This window comes from Apodemus sylvaticus, chromosome 14, assembly GCF_947179515.1.
Source record: "Apodemus sylvaticus chromosome 14, mApoSyl1.1, whole genome shotgun sequence".
NCBI classification, from domain to species: Eukaryota; Metazoa; Chordata; class Mammalia; order Rodentia; family Muridae; genus Apodemus; species Apodemus sylvaticus.
Window position 1 is genome coordinate 2,445,176 of NC_067485.1, and position 27,136 is coordinate 2,472,311.

The following is a 27,136-nucleotide window of genomic DNA, read 5'->3' on the forward strand; positions in this document are numbered from 1 at the left end:
TTCACCCATGGTACCTCAACCATATGGCTTCCTACACAAGTTGATATATATATATATATCAACTACAGAGACTGAACAAACTGCATGCACATGCAATAATAACAGCAACTGGAGAAAAAGAAGCCATGGTTTCAAGATGGAGTAAAGAGGGAAACATGAGAGGGGTGGGAAAAGAGAAAGGGGAAAGTAATTAATTATTTTAATTTAAAAAAGGTTTTAAATGTGAAGAACAGGTCTATACACACATGTGAACATTTGCAAACTCACACACACACTCATACACTACAACAAACCTTTACAATATAATACATATCATATATGATATGTAAAGAAAAGATACAGAAAGAAAAATAGAAGGCAAATAATATCAAAGCATGTCTGAGGAGACTGAAGGAAAGTCATAGAGAAGTGAGTATCACATAGTTCAGAGTAGGACAGGTGTTTAATCATACACACACACACACACACACACACAAACACACACGCAAGTAGAACACACACAAACATACAGATATGCACACAGACCACCACTACTCACTCTCTCTCTCTCTCTCTCTCTCTCTCTCTCTCTCTCTCTCTCTCTCCCACACACACACACACACACACACATCTTTCTGGATCCACTCTCCTATTGTAAGTACAATTTTATTTTAGCAAATCTTAGTCTGCATCAAACTTGACTTATTGGTTTAAATTTTAGTAACTAAGTAAACTAGTGTAATTTTATTTGACTCTATAGTTGTGCAAGAGTTACAATAGATTTCTAGTTTTTTTAAATATCATTCTAATATCTATAATCTAATACCATCTAATATTTAGTTATTAAAATGTCATTCTAATAATGCCTCAGTCCATTCTGGTAAATCAGGAGCGTTCCCTTTCCAAGAATAAAAAATAGGGCTAGAGAGATGGCTCAGCTACTAAGAACACTGGATGTTCTTGCAGAGTACCTGAGTTTGATTCCCAGCATGACATGGCAGATCACAATCATCTCTAATTCCAGTTCCAGGCAATATGACACTTTAGCCTGGCCGTTGCGGGTACCATATATGCTCATGGTACACAATATACATGCAGGCAAATGTTCATGAACATAAAATAAAAACATACATCTTTGTGAGGAAAAGAAAACTAATGGTCATATATGAAAACAGAGTTGGCACATGGTGCTGTGTCTGTGTCAGGAATGACATAGGCATGAATGAAAGAGTACACAGGGGTGAGGGGAGGAGGTTGTGGGAGACACAAGCATCTTGGGAGGCTCAGCTACCAGGGGAAGCTGCTATAGAGATGCCCGGGTATCAGTGTCTGCTGGAAATGATAGGATTTCATGTACTGGATCAATTCTGAATGTGTCAAGGAGCTGCACAGAGGGAGAGAGGAAGATTCCAAACAAATCAAGCTCAACTTGGTAAGACAACTGTCAACAAGACATTACAGCTGGGGCTGTCATTAACTTCCTGCTGCCGAAGTGAGAGAGGGTTTCAGCTACATGTAGATGGACAGGAAGAGCAAAAGGAATTCAGTATGTGCACATCCTGTCTGTTGGTGCACGCCAAAGTGGAGCGTGAGGAAAATGTACTGCAGCATCGAAGTCCATGAAGACACACTCTAAACACTCAGATGAAGAACAAATCCTGGAGGTAATTTATTATAGAAACCAAAGCCAATTTAAGAAAATAGCTTTGTTACCATGACACAAGGAGACATAACTTTTATGTACTATATACTCAAAATACCAGGCCAACACATTAGTGTGACAAACTGGGATCAAAGAACCACAGGATTTTTGTTTTTTGTTGTTAAATAAAAGATGGAAATAAAACATCATTTCTATCTCAAATGGAATTAATAAAGAGCAAAAGTATCATTCCTGAAAAATCAGTGGTACACAGTATATAAGCAGGGCCAAGTACACAGCTGTGCAGAGCTCTTGTCTGGAAGTTACAAAGCCTGAGGTCCCACCCCAACACTGTAAGGAAAGCTTTGGAGATTAATTAATTAATTATGTGTCTAGAGCATTAGACAAAGAGTTTTCATAATCTTTACAGCCAAAAGAAAGACACACATTAAAAACTTCCAATGGCTTGTGCAGACACTGTTCAAATTAAAATGTAAGAATGAGCATTAGAGCATGAAAATTCTCAACACCATTAGCTATCAAGGAAATTTGAACTGAAACCATGAGATAACATTTCATACTGACTAGAGGACTAACTTCAAAGATTGATTGTGCTAAGCACTTGCAGTGACAAATAACAACCAGAGCCCTCAGATGCTGCTAGCAAGAATACAAAACCATGAGAGCACTTTAGACAGGACCTGTCAGATAATGAACCCCAAAACAGATACTTATCACATGATCTAGCAATTCTACTCTTGGGAACTCACCCAAGAGAATCCTAAGTCATGTCTACAAAAAATAAATAAGTCACAAATGTGAACATTACAGCTTAATTTCTGAACTGGCCCCAAATAGTCTACGATAAGTGGATGAAATGTACCTCATATATATAAGAATCTTGCCCATGGATTAAAGGCTAAGTAATAGGAACACCATGCTGAGTTAAAGCTAGGTCACTGGCAGACACAGCAGAGCTAACCTCTGGAGACAGGGACACTGCAGGAAGGACTAGAAGGAGTAGTTGTATAACAAGGGTACTTCTGGGTGTGCCACCACAGGGCAGTGTCTAATCCTGCAGGTGTGTGCAGTGGCCAGAACTCACTGAACAATATATTTAAAAGAACATGTTCAGTACAGCTCACTCACATTGTAGTACAACTCATTAGAAAGATCCGAAGTTTGAATTACATAAAAATGTAAAGCCCCAAGAACACAATGAATGCAACAATGTCAGACATCTTTCAATTAAAATTTAACATATGATTCCTCCTCAGAAATGCCAAATTAGCGCTTATCTTAGAAAAGCAATGAAGTAGGAAGTGTACATCCAGGGCTAGGTATGGCATCCACAGGACAGTACAAGCACTTGGGAGGCAGAGGCGGGAGGATCACGGAAACTCAAAGTCAGGCAACATCTTTCATCCAGCCCTTACTTGAAGAAAAAGTTAATATCCAAACAAAAGTTGTTCACAAATGAATACATTTCACAGTCAATAAAAATATGCAAGGACACCTATAAAATGAACTACAAACCTTCCTTTGGAGAAAAAACTTTTTAAAAATTATAACAGGAAAACAATTTAAACTTAAGAGATCAAGAATGAAAAATCAATTTAAACGTGTATTCAAAGGATGATTTTAAACTGAGTGAAATGTGAAACAATTAGCAGCAATTCCTAAAGATATGATACACAGCAAAGTAAACAAGAAAATGCACTTAAATCCCAAATTGTATTAAATTCTCCACTCCTCTAAAGGGAGATCTACACACGTTGGCAATTCCCTTAGCAAAGGAGGAAAGCTAAGGAAGTGAAGGCAGCCTTGTCTCCTCTGAGGCCAGGCTATCAGCAAGCAGAGAACGAGGAGTGAGGAGGACTTGGGTTGGCCTGGAGCAGCGTTCAGCTGGTAGAGTGCCTTCCCTACCATGCTACATAGCAAGCTTGAGGGTAATGGAGCGTACATGAGTCCCTGTGTCAAAGCGTGCAGTGCAGGCATGGAAACCGACAACTAAGAAATGGGACCTCATGAAGCTAAAATGTTCCTGTACAGCAAAGGGCACCACCAGGCCTCTGAAGGCACCGTACAGAATGGAAAAAGTCTTCACAAGCAGTATATCTGACAAAGGGTTAACATTGAGCATTTACAAAGAACTCAAAAAAAAAAAAAAATCAAACACCAACTGGGAAGTTTGTGCCCAATTTAAAACTGGGGTGTGGAATTAAACAGAATTTTCAAAACAAAAACAAAACAAAAAAACTAAAAAAAACAAATGGCTGCGAAATATTTCAAAATATTTTGAACATCCTTGGCCACCAGAGAAATATAAATTTGAACTTCTTTGAGATTTCATCCTATGCAACTTACAATAACTAAGATTTTTAAAAAAAAATGACAACAAATATTGGCTTGGATATGAGAAAGAATGCTTATTCACTGTTGGTGAGAGAGCAAACTGGTTCCTCAAAAAGCTAGAAATAGATGTAGCACATAATCCAGCTGCATGACTCCTGAAACAAATCCCAAAGGACCGTATACCTACTACTGAAGTACTTGATCATCCATGTTCACTACTGCTCTACTCATAATAGCCACAAAATGGAGACAGCATAGATGTTCATCAACTGAGGAATGGATAGTGGAAATTTGGTACATTTACACAATGGTCAAGTATTTACTAATAAAGAAAAATGAAACCATGCAATCTTCAGGCAAATGGGTAGTGCCATGAATTATCATTGTGTGCAGTGACTGACCCAGAACCACAAATGCTGCATGTTCTCTCTCCTGTGTGGATGCTAGCTGTGCTAGCTGTGAACATCCAGATGTGTGTGCTTAAATTAGAGTACCCACAGATGTCAGAAAACCAATAAGCAGCATGGGGAGGACATCAAGGAAAAGGGGATAGAATACCGGTAGTATGAAGGGGAAAGGGGAATGTTGGAAGAGATGGGATGGATGAGGTGAGGTTAGAAGGGCAGGTGGAGAAGGGAGTCCAGGAGGGACGAGAAACAAAAATGACCTTTGAAAATGCCACTAAAACCCACTACTACAGAATTTCCATATATATATATGTATATATATATATCCACAACATATATATGTATATATGTATCATATATGTGTGTATATTTATATATGTATATATCCATATATATACATATATATGGATAACATGAGATATGCTCACTCCTGTAAGAGGGTCATAAATGTTATAGGAGCAAGCAAGCAACCACTTTCTGGCTGTATTTAAAGCCTGCTCCACAGGATGGAACCCATCCCCTGTACCTTTAAGTGGGATAACAACCCATGGGTGGCTAAGAAAGATTCTAGTCCTGTCATTCTGCTAAATGGACATATGAATATACTACCCCTTAATGCTTATCTCTGTACCCATAAATTAGTGTATTTGTCAACCCTCATCAGAAAAACTTCTTTTTACAGTGCAGATATTCACAACCCGTCAATATACAGACAATAAGAGACTGAATGGGACATCTATATCACATCCCCTCCCTACAAGGCTCAGGGTGTATCTTGGAAAAAGTTAAGGACAGACTGCAAAAGCCAGAGGAAATGAATGTCTGCTGCAGCAAATTGATGTTTGCTGAACACGATGGTGGATGGTGCAGCTGCACACATGAACTCACAGCACCTGGCACTGCCTGCACAAGACCAAGCCAGCCAGCCTCAGCATGGACTGCAAATGAAGCACATGAAGTCCCACTCCAGGCTGAGGAACTTCTGGAAATTGAGGCTGCTGGGAGAGGGAGTGTCCTTTTTTTTTTCCAGGAAAGCAGCCCCTGAGAGGCTGCTTGTGTCACAGTAAATAGTCCCACACCTGTTTACACGCAAGCAGCACTAAGTAGACTCAGTGGGAGGAAAAAATAGGGGAGGAACTGGACAGAAGTGATGGGGATCACTGATCAAAATACATGTGTGGATGTATAAAATTCTCCAATAATTTTTCAAATGGAATATTCATTGGCAAAGGCTATCTCAAATGGACTGCAATGGAACATGTTCATCCCACACCAAATTTTAAAAAGTAAAAAGAGAGGGCTGGAGAGGTTGGTTCAATGGTTAAGAGCAATAGGCCCTGAATTCAATTCCCAGCAACCACATGGTGGTTCATAACCATTTGTAATGGGATCTAATTCCTTCTTCTGGTGGGTCTGAAGATAGCTACAATGTACCCATATAAATAAAATAAACAAATCTTTTTTTTAAAGAAGTAAAAAGAGACTTTACTACAAATATGTCCTGTGTTCATGTATAAATACATTATATAATGGTTCTACATTTAAAAATAAAAATGTTAAGCTTAAGAATCTGGTACATATGCAACAAATCTAATCTATGATGAAGCCAATGTCACAAATCAGAACAGATAAAGTCAACAACACTGGAGCATTAAGTAAGATGGTACAATATGGAAAATACTGTGGGACACACAACACAGCCTAGACACACTCAGCTCAGACCCAGCTACTCATCAATCCATTCAACCATCTCCTTGGGAACATAATGCAATGTTATTGATAACAGGAAAATGATCCAGTGATAATATCCACCAACGTGAAGGTCTGTCGGTTGCTGATATGCTCAGACAATAAAGCAATTGTATGTTTTCAATGTACACTATGAGCCAGAAAAGTAGATTATACGTCGCACACCGTAAAGACAATTTAGTCTCTTGATGCACATTGCTCTTAAGTACTGGGGGTAATGCAACATGTGAGCACTCATTCTTTCCAAAATTATTTCACTTTGCTTTTTTACTTTTTGTATATGTTCAAATTTTTCTGATAAGCGTGTAGGAGAGGACACCATGTTTTACATTAAGAATAAGTACTGTTGCCTGGCATCAGCATACTGAAGACATCAAATGGACCGTGGTGACTGAACAGACAAGCGCCTCACAGATCTGGGTGGTGTACTGGCTCTTGCCACCATTCTTCTGACACACCCTGGATTCAGACTTCCAAGCCCAGCAAGTTGGCTAGCCTACGTACTACCTCTTATAAAAACAGACAACCACATACAGATACCATATCCAAACCACACACAGCTCAACTATGTGTTTCCATGACATACTTGCCTGTCCAGGAACTCTTTAACCAAGACCACCCACTTTTGCTCCACAAACCACCATGTAAGAGTGGAGTCATCTATGAATTGATAACTTTGGCTTGGGGAATCTGAAGCCCCATGCCGATTCCCCAGTGCTCCTTCCAACCCCCGTGCTTTCTCTGGTAGGGTTTTTCTTCCAACCTCGCCAGTAAAGCAACTCCTTAGGGACTGCAGCACAGCAGACAGCTCCATGGGCCCTGCTGTGTGAGTCACACCCAAATAAGAAAGAACACATGTACTGTACCTTCTCGAAGCGGTGTGGGCTTGGCAGAATTTTCCCCACTCATTAAAACAACAAAAGATGCAGCTGCTCGAACTGTAGCCTGCCATGTTGACATGGCAACGGGTGGTTCCTGGCATGGAAAAAGGGCCCTGTTGTTGATGGGGGATCCCATAGTATAAACACATGGCCTGCAGAAGAAAGACAAAGACAAGAGAAGGGAAGACTCTTTAAAATGAGTTGCCACTTATCTCTCCACCAAGGCAGGCAGGTCATCTTGAGCTTTCCAAGGAGAAACATTTGAGGCTTTATAGTTGACTCTTTCATATTGAACTGAATATGTCAAGGGCCTGCTATGTCAGTAGCTCAGTGGTTATTCCTCACAAATGAACCACTTAAATATGTAAAAAGGTAGGTGTGTGTGTGTGTGTGTGTGTGTGTTAAGAGAAAAAATTGGATAAGGTTTTAAATACTATTCTGCAAAGTTATAATTTATGCTCCCCTTAGGCCTTTCTGCCTTCAAAGGAAAAAAGCTTCAGAGACATTCTTACAGACTTTTTGGAAAGTATTCTGGAAAAGAAAACACGGCTGGAGATCTCTGTGATTATTAATCTTGGAAAAACAAGCGGTGGTCTCAAAGCCAGTGCTGGCAGGCAGACCAGCCCCTTCCTCCCCAGTCATGGAAACTGCCTTCTCAGACAGAGCCCTTGTGGGGATCCTTGTGTAGAAGCCAAGAACAGGGCTTGGCACAAACAGTTCGGCAGAGGTCACAAAAACCAGGCTTGTGATGGGAAGGCCACAGGAACACGCTCATTACCAAAGCCAGGTACAAAACCAACAGCATGAGTTAGGACTCAGTCACTACAAGTACTAAACCATCCCAAACCAAGCAGGCTCCCTTTTGATGGTTAAGTCATGGCTGACAGATGACAAAGACCTGCAAAATCATATGACTCTATTCTCACACCACAGAGAAGGCAGGACACTGACTCCTGGGGAAAACAACTTAGGAAAAGAAAACTATTTTCCTTTAATTAAGACAAATGTTCATTAATCAGCTTGATTTACAATGTTAATGAACCAGCTACTAGTTCCTGCAGATGAACTGTTTCATTGACATCATCATGATTGGACATTAATCTGTCTATATGGTGAAGGAAAGAACACACAGGATGATGGCTTTCCTCTTTTATTAAGGCTCAATAAAGAAAAGATAAGCCAGGCTAGGGTCTAGCAAACAGAGATAACACAGAGAACTATAATACAAAGGATAGAGTGGAGAAACCAAGCGGGGGAGAGCGAGGCAGTCTAGAGACCAGCCACAGTTCAGCAGCTACGGTTCCCAAATTGGAGGAGCTGTAGTAACAAAGGCAGGGGTCACCTAGAGACAGGGCAGACTGTCCAATAGGAGCTGGGACTACAGAGATGACTCACACTCCAGGTGTCAGAGGGAGAGGGGAGGAACAGAATGCCTGGTTTTGCTCTGATCTTCCACCAATCAAACTTGGCCAGAAAACCGCAGGCAGAAGAGCCACACAAATGTGGCTCCTTACCACTCAGATCTCAGAGCAGAATGTGGGTCTCAAGGCAGACACAGGCTGCAGCACAATCACAGGGTACAACTGTACCCACTCTATGGCTTGACAGGAGGCAGGGAAAGATCAGAGCCAAAGCTCATTACTAACAAACCAGGCATGGTAGCAGACTTGTAGCTCCACCCCACACTGAGGAGGTGGTGACAACTGGAACAGGGGGTTCACACCAGTGTCAACTATACACCAAGTCTGAAGCCAGCCTGAACATAAACACCATACATGGGTGGCCTGCCAAACTAGGGTATGATGGACAGTAGGGTTGTTCTAGCCTTTTACCAGTCATGGGTAAAACGGGTCAGTTAGTCTTTGGTTCAGTATGTCAAGCTTTTAGATCTGAAAGTAAAGGTGGACATATCTATGTGAGGCTCAGAGCATTCGATCAATTTCAGTGAGTTCTGAATCCATTCTCTGGTCCCATTGGATTTCTAATTGACTTAACCTCCCATTAGCTGTCCAGCCTCAGGCTGTTTCAGACCCTAATGAGGAAGATTATTATTGCTTACTTCTTCCCAGGTGGGCCAGTGATAGCCAAAGATTCCTGTTATTAGCTCCAATTACTCATCCAAGTGGGGTCAAGAGAGAGTTAGCTTAGAAAATTCTACCTATTAGGGGTGGGTTTACCCCCTAGAAGATCCCCTCCTAGAGGAAGGTTGCATGCAGGAAAATAGGCAGCATGGAAAGGAGCCCACTGCCCCTACCAACTGGCAGGTCAAAAGTCCTGCTTCCTCATCACCGGCAGACCCCCAAGAACAAGGCTTCCGTTCCTACCAAAGCAGAATGAACCCTGAAGCTTTTCTTGTTCAGGAGCCTAGAAGCCTCCTTCAGAGCCATGTATACCTTTGGAGTTAACCTACCTGTAACTTCATACCCTTGTCTGGAACATTCCTAAGACTGCATCTGCCTTGTATTGTGATGTGATGGCTAACATGCACAGAACAAGTCAAATGTCTATGCTCTTGGCTCAAGTGACTATTGTACTTTCGGTGTGACTTTGACAGTCTTCTATCCTCAGTGGCTGGCTAACTAGGCCCCAAGGCATCCTCTATCATTCTCCACACAGTTCCTTAAAAACAACCAGGTTTGAGATGAAGGCACATCTAAGAAATGATACGGAGGCAGAATTAGGGGAATTGCTCTTTGATTTTTATTTTGTACGCATGTTTGTAAGCAAAGTTGTGTGTGCGTGTGCATGGAGACCAGAAGGCATCTCCGCCTTACAAGCAGCATCTCTCACTGACCTGGAGCACATCACACAGGGGAGGTAGCTGACCAGTGAGGTCATCTCCTTTGTCTAAATTCTGGGATTATAAGTGTGCACCACCATGACTGGTATTTAACATGGATTCTGAAGCCTGAGTTCAGGTTCAGAATTAGGATTACCTGAGGTATGTGTTGAGAGGAGAAGGGAGGGAAGGCGGAAGAGCTCTCAGAGACAGGAACGGCTGAGCTTCCTCACTCCAGGAGCTCCGACTCCTGCCACCATTCATAGCTACCTCCCAATGTACTAAGGGTGACCTCTGACCTACAGCACAAGTCATGCCCTATCACTTCTGAGATTTGTTTTGAGACATGGTCTCCCTATCTAGCCCTTACTTTGTAAACCAGGCTGGTGAACTTCCAGCAACCCTCCAGCCTCTGCTTCCCATGATGGGGGCTGTGAGCCATGACATCTGGCTTAAGGGTTTTTTTCCCCTCCATCCTTATCTTTTACTAGAAGTGTGTGGGGGGGGGTGAGGGTAGGGATGACAGACACAGTGGCTTGGTAATGAAGACTTCAGTAAGCTAGCAAATGACCCCACTTGAGGAGCAGAAACTTCTAGCCAACTGCCAATCAGAAGCTGTGTATGCAAAGACCCTGTAAGAGAATTCAGAAGGCTTTCCACCTATGGTCAAGCCCAGCTGACAGCCTGACTACAACCTTGTAGAAGATTCAGGGCCACAGTTAGCCTGCTATGCTTCTCCTGGATGGCTGACCCTCAGAAACTGGGAGATGGCATGTGCTTGCTGTTTAAAATGTTCAGTGTTTTTGATCTGTCCTTTACACAGCTATACATGACTGAGTGAACTTCCTAAAGGTTTGGGCTCAAGGAGGTGATATGGATGTTAAAGTAACCATACTGTGGAAACCAAGGGAGTAAGAAAAAAGACCCCAAAGAGCATGGCCTGTCTGCTGTGCTTATTAAGGGCTTCATTCATCACATGGCAACTGCCAGGCTGATGGACCAAGAAGCTGTGTTTTTGTAATCCAACAAGAGGGCTAAGGGTCTAAAACGAGAACTAAGGAATTCTAGGATCAGACTTTAATGGTACATCCTTATGATCCTAGCACTTGGAATGTGAAAGGAGGAGCAGAAGTTCAAAGTTTTCTTCAGCTACATAGCTTGGAGGTGAATATCAGACAGAGTTCCAATAAAATAAGAGATAGAAACCCTTACATTCACTGGATTCCAAAATACCATCTTGTGCCTTCACTATCTACTTCTAGACATTGCATTCTATGGTCTGGCCAGGTCCCTACCACACACTTCCTCCCAATATCCTCAGTATTCTATTATTTTTACCTTTTTTGCTTTTCTTTTTTTTTTAAAAAAAAAAAAGAGGATGAAAGGGTTGGTCTGCCTGTAGCCCAGGATAGCCTTAATATCAAAGCAGTTCTCTTGCATTCTCCTCCCAAAGGCTGGATTACAGGTAGTACATCCAGCCCTTGCTCTCTTATTTCTGTTTGTGTGAAGAGATTGGATAGACTAGTTGGCTAGTAAGCCTCAGGAATGCTGTCTCACCTCTCCAATGCTGGGGCTTCTGCTGAAGATTTCATATGGGAGCTAGGGATTCAAACTCCTTATGCTTGACAGCAAGCACTCTATTGAAGGGGCTAGTCCCCAGTACCCCCTTCCCTCCTGCTTCTTTACATGGTTGGTGCTATCTGTTCTATAAGCCTAAGATGTGGTTTCATTCTGGCATTCTACTTGCTATCTAGAGCTGTAACTCCAAAGATGTACATCAAGTATCAACCTGAAAACCACTTTCAAAAATACAAAGCATCAACTATTTGGGTTTGTTTGTTTTTTCTTTTCTGGAAAGTTTTCACGGAGTCTCCATGAACACTGGAGAATCCCAGGTATAACTGTCTTGTTTGTTTTTGGGGTTTTTTTTGAGACAAGTTCTCACTATGTAGACCAGACTGTCCTCAGAATGTGTGTCAATCCTTCTGTTCTGGCACCTCAGTACTAGAATTACAAGCCTGAACCACCACTGCCAGCTAACAATCCTCGAAGCTGCTCTCTTTCTTTGTGCACACCCAACCCCTGCCTATTCCTCTCTTGGCTTCTTTTCTCAGCTGCAGGTTCACTCCTCCCTTCCCAACATGTCCATACCAAGAACTAGACTTAAAACCAAAGGCCGTTGATCTTTTACAACCCAGAATCCTTATGCACATTTCACAGTATAATGCAAATACAAATAAAAAACAATTTAAAGTTGGGTAACAGCATTCCCAGAAATTAAAGCTCTAGCCTTGGGTCAATGCTCTGATGAGATGTGGGCATCGAGAGAGAAGGTACATAGAGATGAATGCATAGCCATGCAGTTGTATTCCCTACAATAACTCATAATAAAGATGGTTCTGACCCATTGAAGGCCAAGTCCCTGCTAACCAACCCTTCACCGGAAGGAGGAAAATAAACGTGTTTATAGCCAGGCCACAGGGTATCTGGATATGTAATCACAGAAATACATGGATCTGTGTTTACTGGACAGGCACAGCCTTGCACCTTGCTTTTTCTGGCATGCATACAGAATGGATGTATATGTGCCATCCTGGGTTTCTCTGATGCTTATAGCACCATCATTCCCAGATCAAATGATTCCTTCTAGCACACAAAGAAAAACATCCTCTCCCTGGGGCTCATCTCAAATGCCTTAGGCAGTCAACCTAGATAACTGAGAGCCCAGGGCAGGCTGTACAGTTGTGGGAATAGGATAAAAGTGAAAATCAGAGGCAGAGAGGGTGAGAGGCATTGAAAAGCAGGTCCTTGGCTCCATACATGAACCTATCAGAATAGCTGATTAGAGTTCTGGTTAAGGAGCTCTGTGTTTATGGAGTAGGCAAACAGAGCTGAGCAACTGACTCCAACAAGCTTCCTCTTTTCTTAATGGAGAATTTTCAGGAAACTGCTCCAAACCATGTACTGTCTTTCTCTGCTGACTCCTACACAAAAGATCCTTGTCAGGAGAGAAGGGGGTGATTTCTGGTTTTGAAAGATTCCGACTTTACCTCTTCTCATTGTGGTAGTCTTTATCAGAGGCTTTGATCAGCAAGCATCAACTAGAGAGCTGACTATATAAGTGGGAGACAGTCAGCAGCCTGGCCAAATCTGCTGTGTGGCTTCATAGGGTCTTTCCAAAATGGGCAAATGGCTGGCTAGGGGTCACAAAGCTGGTTTAGGGGTTACAAGCACAGAAGTTCAGCCAGAAGCTTCCATGGTTTACAAAGTGTCTAGGCTTCCAATTTATTTCTATCTATTTATTTCACACTTAATGTTTTTACAAGTTTGTGTTTTAAAGAAAACTGTGATATAGTCTCCAAACTTCCTGCTTTTTTATGCCACACGTGGAGATCCAACATTTCTAGTACAGGACGTGCCACCAATGATGAGCTACCCTCCCTTCCTCTCTTAGTCCATTTCATGACATCATTATCAAACCCAGAACTTATCAATATCATCTAGACAGCAAGTCTCATCACAATAGCCAAGAAACAGAAACAACCTAAGTCCAGCCATAGATGAAGAGATAATGAAAATGTGGTTCACATATATAAAATGGAATGTTATTCAACTGCAAAGAAATGATGAGATTTACAGGAAATGGATGGAGCTGGAAATAATCTTTCAGAGGTAACCCAGACACAGAAAGACAAGACCCACATGTTCTCTTATATGTGGATACTAGACTTGAATTTAGGTGTGTTTAAACTGGAATACTCAGAGATCAGGGAGTGAGTAAAGGTCTGTGGGGAGGAGTTGTTTCAAGGAAAAGAAGTCAGAATACAGGTAGTATGAAGGGGAAAAGAGTGGAATGGGAAGGGTTAAATGGTATGGGGATGGAAAGAAGGCAGAGAAGGTAGTACAGGGCAGAATAACTAACACTAACAGCCTTTGAAAGGATTCTATTTCTCAGTGCTAAGGTTTTATGTACGCTACTGGGAATGAATCAGAATCATCAATCTCACATGGTTATGAAGCCTGTGAGCTACAATGATCAGCCCCATACAATATGCCCATCATGGACGTTCTGGGAGCAATCAACCAATTTCTGACTGGACTTGAAGTCTGTTCCACAAGATGGAACCTATGCCTGGTATTGTTAACTGGGCCTAAAACCCATTTCTGGATGTCACGGGCTCTAGGGGAGAACCTAGTGCTACAATTCTGCTAAATGGACATAGGAATAAACTGCTCCCAAACTCTTATCTTCATTATACCCATTGTTGTGGAGAGCCCTGGGCTTGTATTTTGATGGTAATTCCACTCCTCTGAGGGGCTGCAGATGAGGAGTTGTCTTGTGAACCTTCTCCCCACCTTAACTTTTCAAATAAAGGCTTGAGCCAATGATTGGGCAAGAGGAAGGGGGAGGAGCTGAGAGTTTAGGGGAGGAGCCTGGGGGGATCTACAGGACGGGGAGGAGCTTCCAGAGAGGCTGCAGAGAGAGAAGCTTGTGGCCTGGAGAAACCACAAGTTATACGGGATAATATAGATGGAAATAAGAGTAATGTAGTGGGAGATTTGCCCAATCTAGGCTTATAGCTTGCTTTGTTACTAAGTTGAGATTTCTTTTACGGGGGAATTGGGTTGGAAACAAAGTAGCAACAACCCATAGTATACCTCTCAACCTCAATGGGGAAGCTTCTTTTTAAAGACTGTGGTAACTCATACAGAGACTTACAACTCGTCAGTCGGCAGGGAATCAGAGACTTTTGAATGCTCAGCTCTAAATAAGACATCTATGTTACACTCCCTGAGCTCAGGGATCATGACAGAAAGAGGGAATCAGAAAAAAATCAACAGACAGTGGACACCTACAGTGAAACAGAACTGCTGCACACATCAGTCTCAGCGGCCATGGCTGCATATGCAATATCTGTATATGATCCCTCGAGGTTTGGGGATCTCATGCAGAAGAGGAGGCAGAAAGATTGTAAAAGCCAGAGATGACATGTCAGAGGACTCTAAAAAAATAGTGTCTTCCTGATACAACACATGTGCATACAAACTCAGATAGACTATAGCAGCATGCACAAGAACTGCAAAGGTTCAAGACAGACAGCTTACAGCACTGAGGGGAAAGTGGACATAGGATCCCACCCCTAACCAAGAAGCTATCTGCACCTGAAAATCAACTTTTCCAATGGAGGGCCACTGAGTGTTTATTAGTCACACTCCAAGACAAGCCCCAAGCTCGGGAGTAGTTAGTTGGCCAAACAAAATTAACTCAATTGTGTTTTTGTGAATTTTTTGCTTCATTTAGTTTTCTTTGGCACTTTTGTCATATCTGTCTTTTGCCTGCTTGAGTTGATTTACATTTTTTGGTTTGGTTTTGCTTTACTTTTTTTTTTTTTTAAAGAGAGAAAGAACATAAAGTTACGTGTGTTGGGGAGGTAGAGAGGATCTGGGATGAGCTGAGAGGGAAAAATCAAAACATAGTATATGGATAGCCTTAACTGTACAAGAACTGTATAAAATCAAGCCATCATGTATAAAATCAATTTCCAGAGATGGAGGAGGGGATCCTGAAATCCCACCCTATCTGAGGAGCCATTGGCAACAGAGGCTGCTGGAGGACAGAGAGTAAACTATCAAGAATGTGGTTCCTGAGAGGCTGTCCATGCTCCAGTGTATGCCCCAGTGCACATGATGGGCAGAGCAAGCAGTGAGGGAGAGGCAGGGGGAGAAGGGAAGAAGGGCAAGCAGGAAGGGAGGGGCAGAGGGGGGAGGAGGAGGGAGTAAGAAGACATGGCACAGGGAGGGAAGGTGGTGGGAAGGGGTAGGGGAGGAACTGGAGGGGACAGAGTGAAAGTTAGATCTGAGCATATTATATGCATGTATGAATATTAAATAAAAACACTCATATAGAAATCTGAGCTCTTCCACTCATTCTTTCTAAAGCCTCCTTGTGTAGTGAGCTATAAAGCACTAAAGTTAATTCAATGGGGAAGCAGTGTGACTGTCTAACATCTGGCTTTGATGTTAATCTAAAATTACGAGTAGTGTACCCAGCAACTGAATGAATATGCCAGAAAAGTTAGTACTTACCAGCTTTGCCCTGGCCCTTTCTAAAACAAAGAAACATCATATATGCTATAGGAAAGTTTAAAGTTTAATATTTAATTCTCCCAGGTTATTCATTCCCCCAAATTATAATTTTGAATTATATTTTCTGCCTTGAGCTCAAGATCTCCTCCACTCAACTCTCATTTGGTGACATCATCAGCTAATAAGCCAGACTTCCTGGGGCAGCTGGCAGCTTTCCTAACTACCCTTATGATCATCAGGGGAAAGGGAGGCTTACTAGAAGAGATGCCTTAGTTTTAAATAACTTTTCCTTTAGTGGAATGGAAAAACCTTAAGAAATTCAAGAATGAAGAAAAGCACATGTTCTTCAAATAGATTTCCACTTTTATAGTTTCTTAGGTATCCTGAGGACCCACAATGAAAAACATGTTAAGTCCCCATGTCTCTCTAGCTTTAAGTGTCACCTTTACACATTTGTGGTCCACTCATGCTCTCAAGTTACTTTGAAAGGCACACACACAGCACATCAAGTAAACATCAAAGAAGTGTGCCACTAGATTGTTACATAAGGATTCCCTCCATCAGTCACTCTGAAATGTCACCTGCAATCTAGTATCCCAGGGCTCAGGCAAGAGAAGACATTTAGGTTCAAGAACTGGCACGAGTGGCTAAGACAGACAGCTGGGTGTTCTACTTTCAGCAACTCTCTTTTAGAACTAGAATAACAGTGGACAAGCTAGTGACAGCTCCCAAAAAGAATAAAAGGTAGTCTTTATTCTTTAGAAAACAAAGTCACTTAGCAAAAGTGCTAGGGCAATCTTCTAGGTAGTGGGGGGTAAGGGCTCTTCAGGGTCCAGGAAAGGCGGCCTCTTCTGAAGTTTGCAGTTATGTTTATAGCCAACTTAATTTTAAACAGTTTAGGTATTAAGTTCATTTTAAAAATAAGTTTCTCTGCACCCTACAGTTCCTTTCCCTTTTACAGTCACCCTGTCTGTCACATTTAGCAAAACATGGCAGGCTTCACTTAGATTCCCTGAATATTCTTTTTCTTTTGGAAATTCTTTTTTATTGTTGCTTTTGAAACAGGGTTTTGCTCAATAAAATAGTCCATATGACATTTTGTTTGAGAAAAAGTCTATGTATCATCGTCAGGCATCAAAACTTGTGATATGGGGGCTAGAGAGATGGCTCAGTGGTTAAGAGTACTCATTGACTGCTCTTCTGAAGGTCCTGAGTTCAAATCCTAGCACCACATGGTGGCTCATGACCATCTGTAATGAGATCTGATGCCCTCTTCCTGGTGTGTCTAAAGACAGCTACAGTGTACTTACATATAATAAAACTCCTGATGCTCCTCAGCCTTGATCCTCCTGCCTCGGCCTCCAGAGTACTGGAATTGCAAGTGTGTGCCACCATGCCCTGACTGCAGCACTTTTAATTTTCAAAACTTCTTAGGCTCTTCTTGACTGACTGCTGCTTAGACTTTGTTCCTGATGACACTTTAGCTTTGACACATATCTCAGGGATTGTGTCATTTTGTCATCAGTTCTTCCCCAGAGTACAATCTCTCCTATTAACTTACCTGTGCTGACTGTGACTCTGGTCATCCTGCAGAAACTACACAGATTACTCGAATATAAGTTAGGCATAGCCCTTCATACTATCTATATGCTTTTAAAGTAAGCCATTCTGTGTGTTCACTAGCTCCTAGAAACCTATAGCCACTTCTGCATGCAATCACCCATAGCTTACCAAGCTAACTGTTCACAGTATGGCTCTAAGTCAGAATGCACCAGTGCGGGGTCTGGCTCATCAGTAACCTGCCACATCAGGTTTGCAAGTCCTGCTGTCCATTCATGTGGTCACTAGATCCAGGCATGCACACTGAACAGGACTGGAACTGTTGGTCTGCTCCTCCCAGGAAAACAACTAAATCCTTTACCACAGTACTCATGGACAGTTCCTGTAATCTATAGTCTCAGGGACTCTACAGTATTCATGCACAGTTCCTCTTATCTATAGTCTCAGAGACTCAGATCTTCTCTGGAGTTACTCAGTGGTAGAGCACTGTTGCAGCACATATAGACAGGGTTCTGATTTATTCCCTAGTGCTGCGAAAGACAAACAAAAGCACAGGCAGGGAGATGGCTAAGAGAGCAAAGTATCTGCTGCCCATGGTGAGGAACTGACTGTGGCTCCCCAGCATCCACATAAATTCAGACCAGGGGATCCCCAGGGCAACCTGCCCAGACTCAGTGAAGTCAGGCTCAAGGAGGATATCTTGTCTCAGTACATAAAGCAGACACTGATTGACCACCACATGCATTCATGAACATATGAACCTTCATGCACAGCACAAACACATACATGTATAAAAAAGAAAACAGAAGCAAAGTTAGCTGGGGCAACACCTTTCCCATACTCCCTAGGAAGGTTGTTTCACAGTCTTGTCACACTTCGCTTTTCATTCTTGGAAGGTGTCTTAGTCAGGGTTTCTATTCCTGCACAAACATTATGACCAAGAAGCAAGTTGGGGAGGAAAGGGTTTAATCAGTTTACACTTCCTCACAGCTGTTCATCACCAAAGGAAGTAAGGACTGGAACTCAAGCAGGCCAGGAAGCAGGAGCTGATGCAGAGGCTGTGAAGGGATGTTACTTACTGGCTTGCTTCACCTGGCTTGCTCAGCTTGCTTTTTTATAGAACCCAAGAATACCAGCTTAGGGATGGGTACCACCCACAATAGGCCCTCCCACCCTTGATCACTAATTGAGAAAATGCCTTACAGCTGGATCTCATGGAGGCATTTCTCATGGGAGGCTCCTTTCTCTGGGTTAACTCCAGCTTGTGTCAAGTTGATACAAAATCAGCCAGGACAGAAGGTCTGCTCTGCAAAATGATATTGACTTCATTTACTTACCACCAAACCAAGGGGGTGTCAATGTAAGCCACTGGTGGACCCTAGGCATGGTCTCTCCAGAAATGTCTGATACTTTACTCAGCCTTGTTTGTGAAGGAGAATGGAATTTATCCCATGCTGCTGTTCACACCATTATATTAAAGCCCACATCACTGAGGAAATATATTTTGTCCCTAAATCTAAAGCCTCAGTCAACTGAAAGTTCTTAGTTTCTTAATAGTCAACTTGACACACTTAGACCTATTTATGTAATTTATTTGAACCAGGACCTCATTCTGTAGCCCAATCTGGCCTTGAACTTTTGATAATCCTTCTGTCTCCATCCTGCATACCTCTGGGACTATAGGCGTGAAGCTAGCACACCTAGCATCTTATTCTTAGTCACATGGGAGGGTTGAGTGAGATTTGAGATGTCCATGGACGGTGTCTTGACTGTAATCAGTCTCACATATACACCTAAAAGGAAAGTGAGAGAAAGAGCAGCTTTCTGGGGTTTCCTTTTGAAACCAACACATTGTATCCTTTTAAGAATCTATGGAAATACAAACTAAGACATGGTGTAAAAGCTTCTGTTACAACCATGTACTTTACTGACTCCTGCCAAATGGAGACACCAAGAGGAAATCCTTATATTGACCTTTCTCCAGGAAGACCAGGACTTCTACATGCTACAGATTCAAGTCTGCCTTTGTGTTTAGCACTTAGGGTAAAGGGTCATGTTTGAAGCTACTAATGTGATTTCCAACTGTCAACATTTCCTTCCTCCCATAATTTTAGTTCAAATGTAAAGCATCTAGGAGTATAAAACTACAAATTCCTATTCAAATATTCAATATGGTTAGCCTTGATGAAAATATTCAGTACTTCTAAAAATGTTGAAGCTACAATAAGAACACCTGCTCCTTCACAGTTCCCAAAGAATGCCCAGTAAGGTACACTATAAAATCACTTTGCCTTTGTACTCAAGAAGTGCTGTACCAACCCTGCAACTTCTCAAAAGCTTCCTCCAACTCTAGCAGAAATAAGGCAGGAAGTAAATTCCATCTGAGAGGTCTGGAAACCATAGCAAGAGGAAAGGTTCCGGGCAATGGACAGGCTGACTAGGATTCAACGTCAACGTGGTATTAAAAGGTGAACCTAAAAGGATTTGGGGAGGAGAGTGGGGTGGAAATGTAAGCAATTGCCAGAGGCCAGCACTTGCATCAAGGAGTTCTGAGGAATGTGATTCACAGCAGAGCTGAGAGACAGCAGCCCTTCACTTACCTCTCCAATGACTCACTGTGCTGACTTGCATTAAATAAATAGGTAAAATAATGAAGAGCCAACAAAGTTTGATTTAGAAATTCTCTTATTCTAAAAAGTCTGGATGACTGAAAAATGTCAACAAGACAAGGCTAAGGGGCTGCCTATATTAGGCACCAGATCATCTCACACTAAGAATTGTGCATCTTCCTGGTGCTAGAGACCAAGAGCCACCTCCAGAGAAAGCAGTGGGCAGTGTCTGCAGGGCCAACAGCTTTGTTCCTCAAAGGCAGCTCACTTGTGCAGTGGAGGTTCACATCAAAGGACAACTGGCCGAGTCCAGGGAGACACGGCTAGAAGACAGTTATAGTGAGGCCATCACACAGCATGGCTGGCCTAGTTTCATACCCACCCAGCCTCACAGCAGTGGGGTTGGAGGGTATTTTGAGAAAGTACTAGTTCACTTCCATCAGCAGCTCTAGAAGTCTCTACCAATGATCTCAAACAACAGCCAGGCTCAGCATTTCAGCGCCAAGTTGGCATTTCAAGCTCCTTACTCAGAAATGCTGCAGCTGAATCAAGGACTCTCTCCATCCTAACTTACAGGAGGTAATCTTATCAACATTTGAGCATGCTCAGGGATTTACCTACTGTCTGGATCTGAGTATGTGTGAGCAAGGCTATGACACAAGCAGAATCATCCCCACAATCTCGGTCTCTTCTTAGAGAGCCTCTCTGATATGATTCAATTAGGGACTGAGAAGCCTTTGGATAACCTACCTGCCATTCTGGTCTGAGGTCCAAGCCACTGACTGCCCCTTGGGTTTAGTTTTATACCATATCCTGATGGCATGGGGAAAGTCAGCAGCTGTCGGAGCCCCCGTCTTCCTGATCTGTAAGCTCCAATTGTCAGAGTCGAACAAGAGCTCCCCACAACCAGGAGCCTGGCTGCAGCGAGTATAGCAGTCTAACTGCTCCCTCCAAGCATCTGCAGGCAGAGCCACAAGGTCACGGACAATCTCACGCCTGAGCTTCTCAGGAGTAGCTGAGAGCTTTGAAGCTTTTGTAAATTTCTCAAGGCCTGGCACAGCAGCCACATCCACCTCCTCTACCTTTAGCACAGATAAATCACAGCAGTCCAACACTAGCAAGAAATCCTCTCTCCCATGATTCCCTGTGTCACAGCAGTACTTTGAGCTAGAGATCTCAGAATCATGTTCCTGGTTGTCATGGTTACCATTGTTATCAAAGGCATCTTGATCACCTTTACCACAGACTGCAAATTCTTTATGCCCCATCTTAGGTGAGAAGGTACTTGAATCCATCTCAGGAACATGGCAGGGTCCAACTGTCCTAAATATGTAGGCTTCCTCTGACTCCATCTGGAAGGTTTCCTGGGTGGAACTCGACTGTTTTTTAAGTCTGTTTCCATCTCCAAAGAAAAGCACTATGTTGCCCTCAATGACTCCATTTCCAAAGTCCACATCCAAATCCAGTATGTAGTGCTTCACAAGCATGTGGCTGGTGTTGGCCATGAGAGGCAGATCATCCCGGGAAGGGTCCAGCTTTATGTTCATGGTGTAGTCTGCAGTTGGTAGCTTTGCTGAATCTCAGCTGAGGCTTCTTATCTTCTCTAGTAGTTCAGAATCACAAATGGCTGGCTTACCACTGGCACAAATTATCTTCCCACAACTTTCAATTCCCTGGCAAAGAAAAAAGTATGGTTAGATAAAATTCCAAATAGAACCCTAAATGTTCCTGCAGCTGCAGATCCTGCAGGTTGGCTACCTTACCTAGCAATCCCCAAGGTGGCAGCTACTTAGGGAAGAAGGAAGGCTCATCTTTCTGACTGACAGAAGAGAAGCCGCATTACTGACTTCTAAGCTGCTAAGGGATATAGTTCTTGTTTCAGAAAAGAGCAATTCTTATGCAAAACTGCAACTATTTCTGCCTCTTGTTTTAAAAGATATTAAATGTATCAATTCTAATTTTGTGCATCAAAACCTAAGTGATTGTTTTTCTACTGTGACTCTAACAAGTGTGAATGAGGGCTGAATGGCTTCATACATTGTATTCTTTGGGAGTAATAATTTAATCCACACAATATAACTCCAGGGATTAATGCACTTTTCCCATTAGGACTGCTTTCCTATCAGCACTTCCAGTAAATTACAGGAAAATGAGCCAATTTACCAGGAGTGCATTCTAAGTATTCCTTTGAGATTGCTCATGGAGACTTTTCAAATTTATAGTTAAATACTCAAGGTATACATTACAACTTAATAGCTGAAAACCCATTAGCATCCTGGGTAATAGCTTTCTTGTGGCAAACAAAAGGTCTTGTTTGGAAAAAAAAGTATGCAAATATCTATAAAAGGAAGGAGAGAGATTAAAATGTAGAAGCAGATGTTGCAATACAATGTACCAGTTCTTCAGAAAAGATCTGAGTCAAAATGTATTCTTACATGATAGCAATGCAGCTAAAGGGAGAATTATCTGAACCATTTCAGCCCCTGACATGCACCTGATTTCTTTTAGCATATGCTGCTTTTCTTTTACCAAAAGATGAAAAGCAAATACCAGGGGAAAAAAATAAAACCTGATGATGACAGAGGAGTCTATTTAAACTTTTGTATTTTAAAACTCCCTAGAGGTACTTCTTCATCAAGCACTTTGTCAACCATTATTTGCTTGACTTTAAGTAAATTGAGCACTGTCCCCCATTCCTACTCTGCCCCTCACTTTCCAATTTTATCTGCCCCTACTAGATATTATTAAGGCATCTCCTGCTATAATCTCATCCCAGCAAACAACCTAACGAGTTTCTACCTTGTCCCTAGTGATTTCCCATCAAAATCTCACCTAACCTTAGGAAGTGTGGCTTCCTATGGGATAGCAGACCTGCTTGCCTTTGGGGCTGGCATGCTCCTGGCTCCTCCCCTCCTTACTTTCAGACCTACTTCTATCTGGCTCCTGCCTCTCATACCCAATTTGTCTAATCCTGTTCCCCCTCCAAACCTCAGTTCAAATGCCTCAAAATCCTTTCTGGATCCCCTTTTCTCACTAACCAAACAATTTGGTAATTACTCAATTTTGGAATTTATTTTGCTTTTAGACAAACTAGCCTTGGTTTTCTTTAGCAGAGTCTCCAGGACTATCTGCATGGAAGCCCTGCTAAGTCCTGCCTCTAAGTTCTCCAATCCTCCAACTTGATGCTCATTCTCAGCTCATTTTAAGCCCCTACCCTGCTGAGATGCTCATGAATCTTTGAAAGGCAAAGAATCTCTAGGTCTTTGTAATTCATGCCTCTTCCTAATGCAGAGGGAACAATATTCTTCTCAATAAAGGGGTCACTGTCTCTTTTGAACTCCAGCTTTTGGGGACTTTTATACAAAAATTCTGATCATACAGAGAGTTACAATGTATATTAAGCTACTGGCACTTTTATTGGCTAAAGTGTGGCTTACTAAAGAAGTCAAAGGAAAATGAATACCAAATGCAATGTACCCATGTGACCATTGGCCAATGCTGAAACAGGTTAGAGCGCCCAGAAGTGGTGGTCACTTCATCTACATGAAGTGGACATGACTGGGAAGATCAGAGAATGTTCTATTGCCAGGAGTGCTTCCCTAAAGCAAAAGGGAGCTAAGCAAAGCAAGACTAAATGGGTCACATGACACGTCTACCTTCCTAAGAAGGAAAGTCACAGCCATGTTTCCTTGCCACAAGGAAGGAAATGACATACTAGCATCAGCATCACTCTTTATTATACTTAGACCCTAGTTTCCTTTGGTATTTTTCCCTTACCAATATTTTCTTTTTCAATGATCTCCTCCTGTTCCTGATGTCAGAAGGCCTCTATCTTCATATATGAGTTATCCCTGGCCCTACTGCCTATACTGATAGTTCTGGGATCAAACCTTGACATAATTCCACCTCTGACTACATCTCTGTAATGCTGTAATACTGCTCTGTCTGCTACTTTAACCTGTCTTTCCTTCATTGAACTTTAAAACTAAAAAAAACTTCTTTAGACATACTCAATCTACATCTCTTGCTTTACAACTGTCAACCACAAGACCCAAAGAGGCACAGCACTTTGCACAAAAGTCAGCCATTTCTCTTTTGTTGATGAGTGATTCCTTCAGGATACATGGTGCCTCACTGATACTATCCAAATCACTGAGTATCACTCAAAAGACTCTTCACACCCTCACCTACCTTTTTCAATCCACAGACCAGAAATTAATTCTTTGTGTGGTCTTTTCTTTTCTTTTCCTTTCTTTTCTTCTCTTTTCTCTTTTCTTTTCCTTCTTTCCTTCCTTCCTTCCTCTCTTCCTCCTTCTCTTCCTCTTCTTCTCCTCTCTCTCTTCTCCTCTTTCTCTCATTCTCACTCTTCTCTCTTTTTTGAGGGGGGAGTATTTAAAGCCACCCCCAGGATGTAATGAACAGCATTGTCACCTAAACTGAGTGTAATGTGTAACCCCACATACCCTGGTTCTCCTTTACTTATTTCCTACTTGTGTTGGATTTGTGCATGAACTAGATCTCCCTTCTCTGGAAGTACACAGCTCTTGCTGGCGTCAATCAAGGTCACAGTACCACATTTAAGGAAAAAATGAACTGGCCGTGGTTACAAATGAATATCTGTGGCTACTCTGAAAGGCTTTCTCAGCAGATGGAAACCATACTTCTAAGAAGCCTGTTGACTTCAGCACTTCTGGCTGTTACTGTGCTCTGATTTTAAATGCCAGCCTGCCTCACTGGAGCATTTTCCAATTGCTGTCATAAGCTCTCACATGGAAAAGCCTCCCTCTCTATCAAAACCTGTGGTTAGTTTTCCTCAGCTACCCACTACAGCCTCTCAAGCATGCATGCTTTGTGTTCCAACACTTAAATGTCCATTGCAGCAGCACCCTTAAAAGGCTCCAGGGGATTCATGCACAGTTAAAGCAATGTATCAGAAAAGAGAGGCTGCCCTGCTCCCTACAGTGTGGCCTGAGACAGCCTACTTTGACACATTCCTACCCTCCATGGAAATCACTCCATGTTCCTTCCAAGCTACAGAGTAACATGTAGTTCTTATGGTAGTTTACATATACTGTGCCATATATACCTCAGACTGCTGACTGGTTTCTGGTTCATGGCTATGTTGAGTGGAGAGTACCAACTATCTGTGAATCTGGGACTGGACACACTTGTGGATTTAGCATATAGTTATTTATAGAACAGGACAATTTTCAGCTTCATATGGAAACACAGATAAAAACAATAATTCTACAACCGAGTGAAGTCATCTGCTGACAAACCTCCAGGCTGACCATGTTTTCTAGGACACACCTACACCTCCTTCATGCCACATCTTTTTCCACATCATTTTTCCTCTTGCAATTGACTCAGGGTCAAAGGAGGAACTCCTGATTATGTTCACCCTTCTGCACTGCACACAGTGAGTGGTGTGCTCTAGCTTTCACTCTGCAAGCTGCTACCTCTCAGAGGAGGACAGCCTTATCTTACCCAGGCATGTTTGCTTTTTAAGATTCAGCAAACGTGACTCCAGCCAGGGAAGCAGGTAACTGCAGGTCTTCATCTCTCCCTCTGGCTCTTCCAAATCCAATTCCCAAGTCTCATTCCTAGTTCTGCAACACAGACTGGGGCCTACCATCTCCCACTCCTATCTCCTGTAGACTATACAGATCTTCCACTTCTAACATCCCTCTCCCAACTGGAACCCTCCATGGTAACACTTATTAAGATTCTAGAAGAATTTCCTGCCAGACAACACACGGCTGACATATCTTTCTAAGAGTCAGAGATGTTCACAGAAAAAGAGGAACAAAATACTCATCCAACAAAGACAAGACCAGACATCAGCACCTAGACCTATAATCATCCAAAAATATATTCTTAGCAAATGATTTTGAGGAGCGAGCTGGTGTAGCCATTTTAATATCTGACAAAATAGACCTCAAACCAAAACTAACCAGAAGAGACAAAAAAGGTCAGTTAAGTCAGGAGCAAGACAAGGCTGTCCACTCTCTCCATACCTATTCAATATAGTACTTGAAATTCTAGCTAGAGCAATAACAAATCAAGGGGATATAAATTGGAAAGGAAGAAATCAAAGTATCTTTATTTGCAGATGATATGATAGCATATATAAATGATTAAAAATAAAAACTTGAGCAGACTTACTTGCCAGTCTCACTGTTGTGGGGTGCTCACCAGAGAAGACTGCTCGGACATGGGGTAAAGCCAATAGAAAGTCTTTATTAGCCATCTGGCAACTACAATGGGTGTTTGGGATCCCAGCATAGCCTTGGGCCTTTCTCAAGGTGAACTTTTATGCACAAAAACTATATTCTGGAAGCCCCATTAGACCTCTGCCTCCTGCCAGCCAGTCACAAGAGGCGCTCCACCATCTTGGCTCCCGGATGCTAGAGAGATCTGACAGTGCCAGATATGCAGACTTAGACCAAGGGTAACATCTCTTGGGTCTAAGCCTGGCAGGCTTTTGCCTGCACCCAAGCCCTGGGCAGCTCGGTGGGCCTTCTGTGTGCCAACCCAGCCAGGGTGTCGTTTGCCCTGTAGACTGCCCAGCATTTTCAGGGGAGCACCCTGCCATCTTGGCTACCTGACAGAACCAGTTAGCAGACATAGCCTGAGGCTAATATCGCTTGGGTCTAAGCCTGTCAGCATCTGCCATCATCACTCACTGAAGGAGCAGATGGGCAACACCAGGTTCACAGAGACAACTCGGGGCAGAACACACTAGGGCTCCAAGGGCACCCAAGAGGAGGGCAGCACATCAGTAATCTGTGCCAGGGGAAACCCAGTCATCCAGAGGTGCTGAAATAGCTTTACAGGCTCACAGGAGGTTCAAACACCAGCCAGTGACAAGACCAGCTAATGCCAGAGATAACAAGATGGCAAAAGGCAAATGTAGGAATGTTACTAACAGAAATCTAGGCAATATAGCAGCATCTGAACCCAATTCTCAAACAACAGCAAGTCCTGGATACCCCAACACACCAGAAAAACAAGATTTGGATTTAAAATCACTGCTCATGATGCTGCTAGAGGAACACAAAAAGGACATAAATAAATCTCTTAAAGAC

At 42.5% G+C, this 27,136-nt stretch overlaps 1 protein-coding gene across 6 annotated transcripts in view; it reads right to left on the minus strand.

Moving 5' to 3' along the window:
* Positions 1-27,136, minus strand: part of Aopep (aminopeptidase O (putative)) — a 313,459-nt gene that overhangs the window by 245,627 nt on the left and 40,696 nt on the right. For all 6 annotated transcript variants that reach the window (XM_052156769.1, XM_052156766.1, XM_052156767.1 and 3 more), the window contains 2 exons: positions 20,799-21,721; positions 6,999-7,165 (listed from right to left, as the gene is read on the minus strand). In XM_052156769.1, the coding sequence (XP_052012729.1) occupies positions 6,999-7,165; positions 20,799-21,595 (964 nt within the window). In that variant the 5' untranslated portion in view covers positions 21,596-21,721. The remainder of the gene's footprint in view (positions 1-6,998; positions 7,166-20,798; positions 21,722-27,136) is intronic.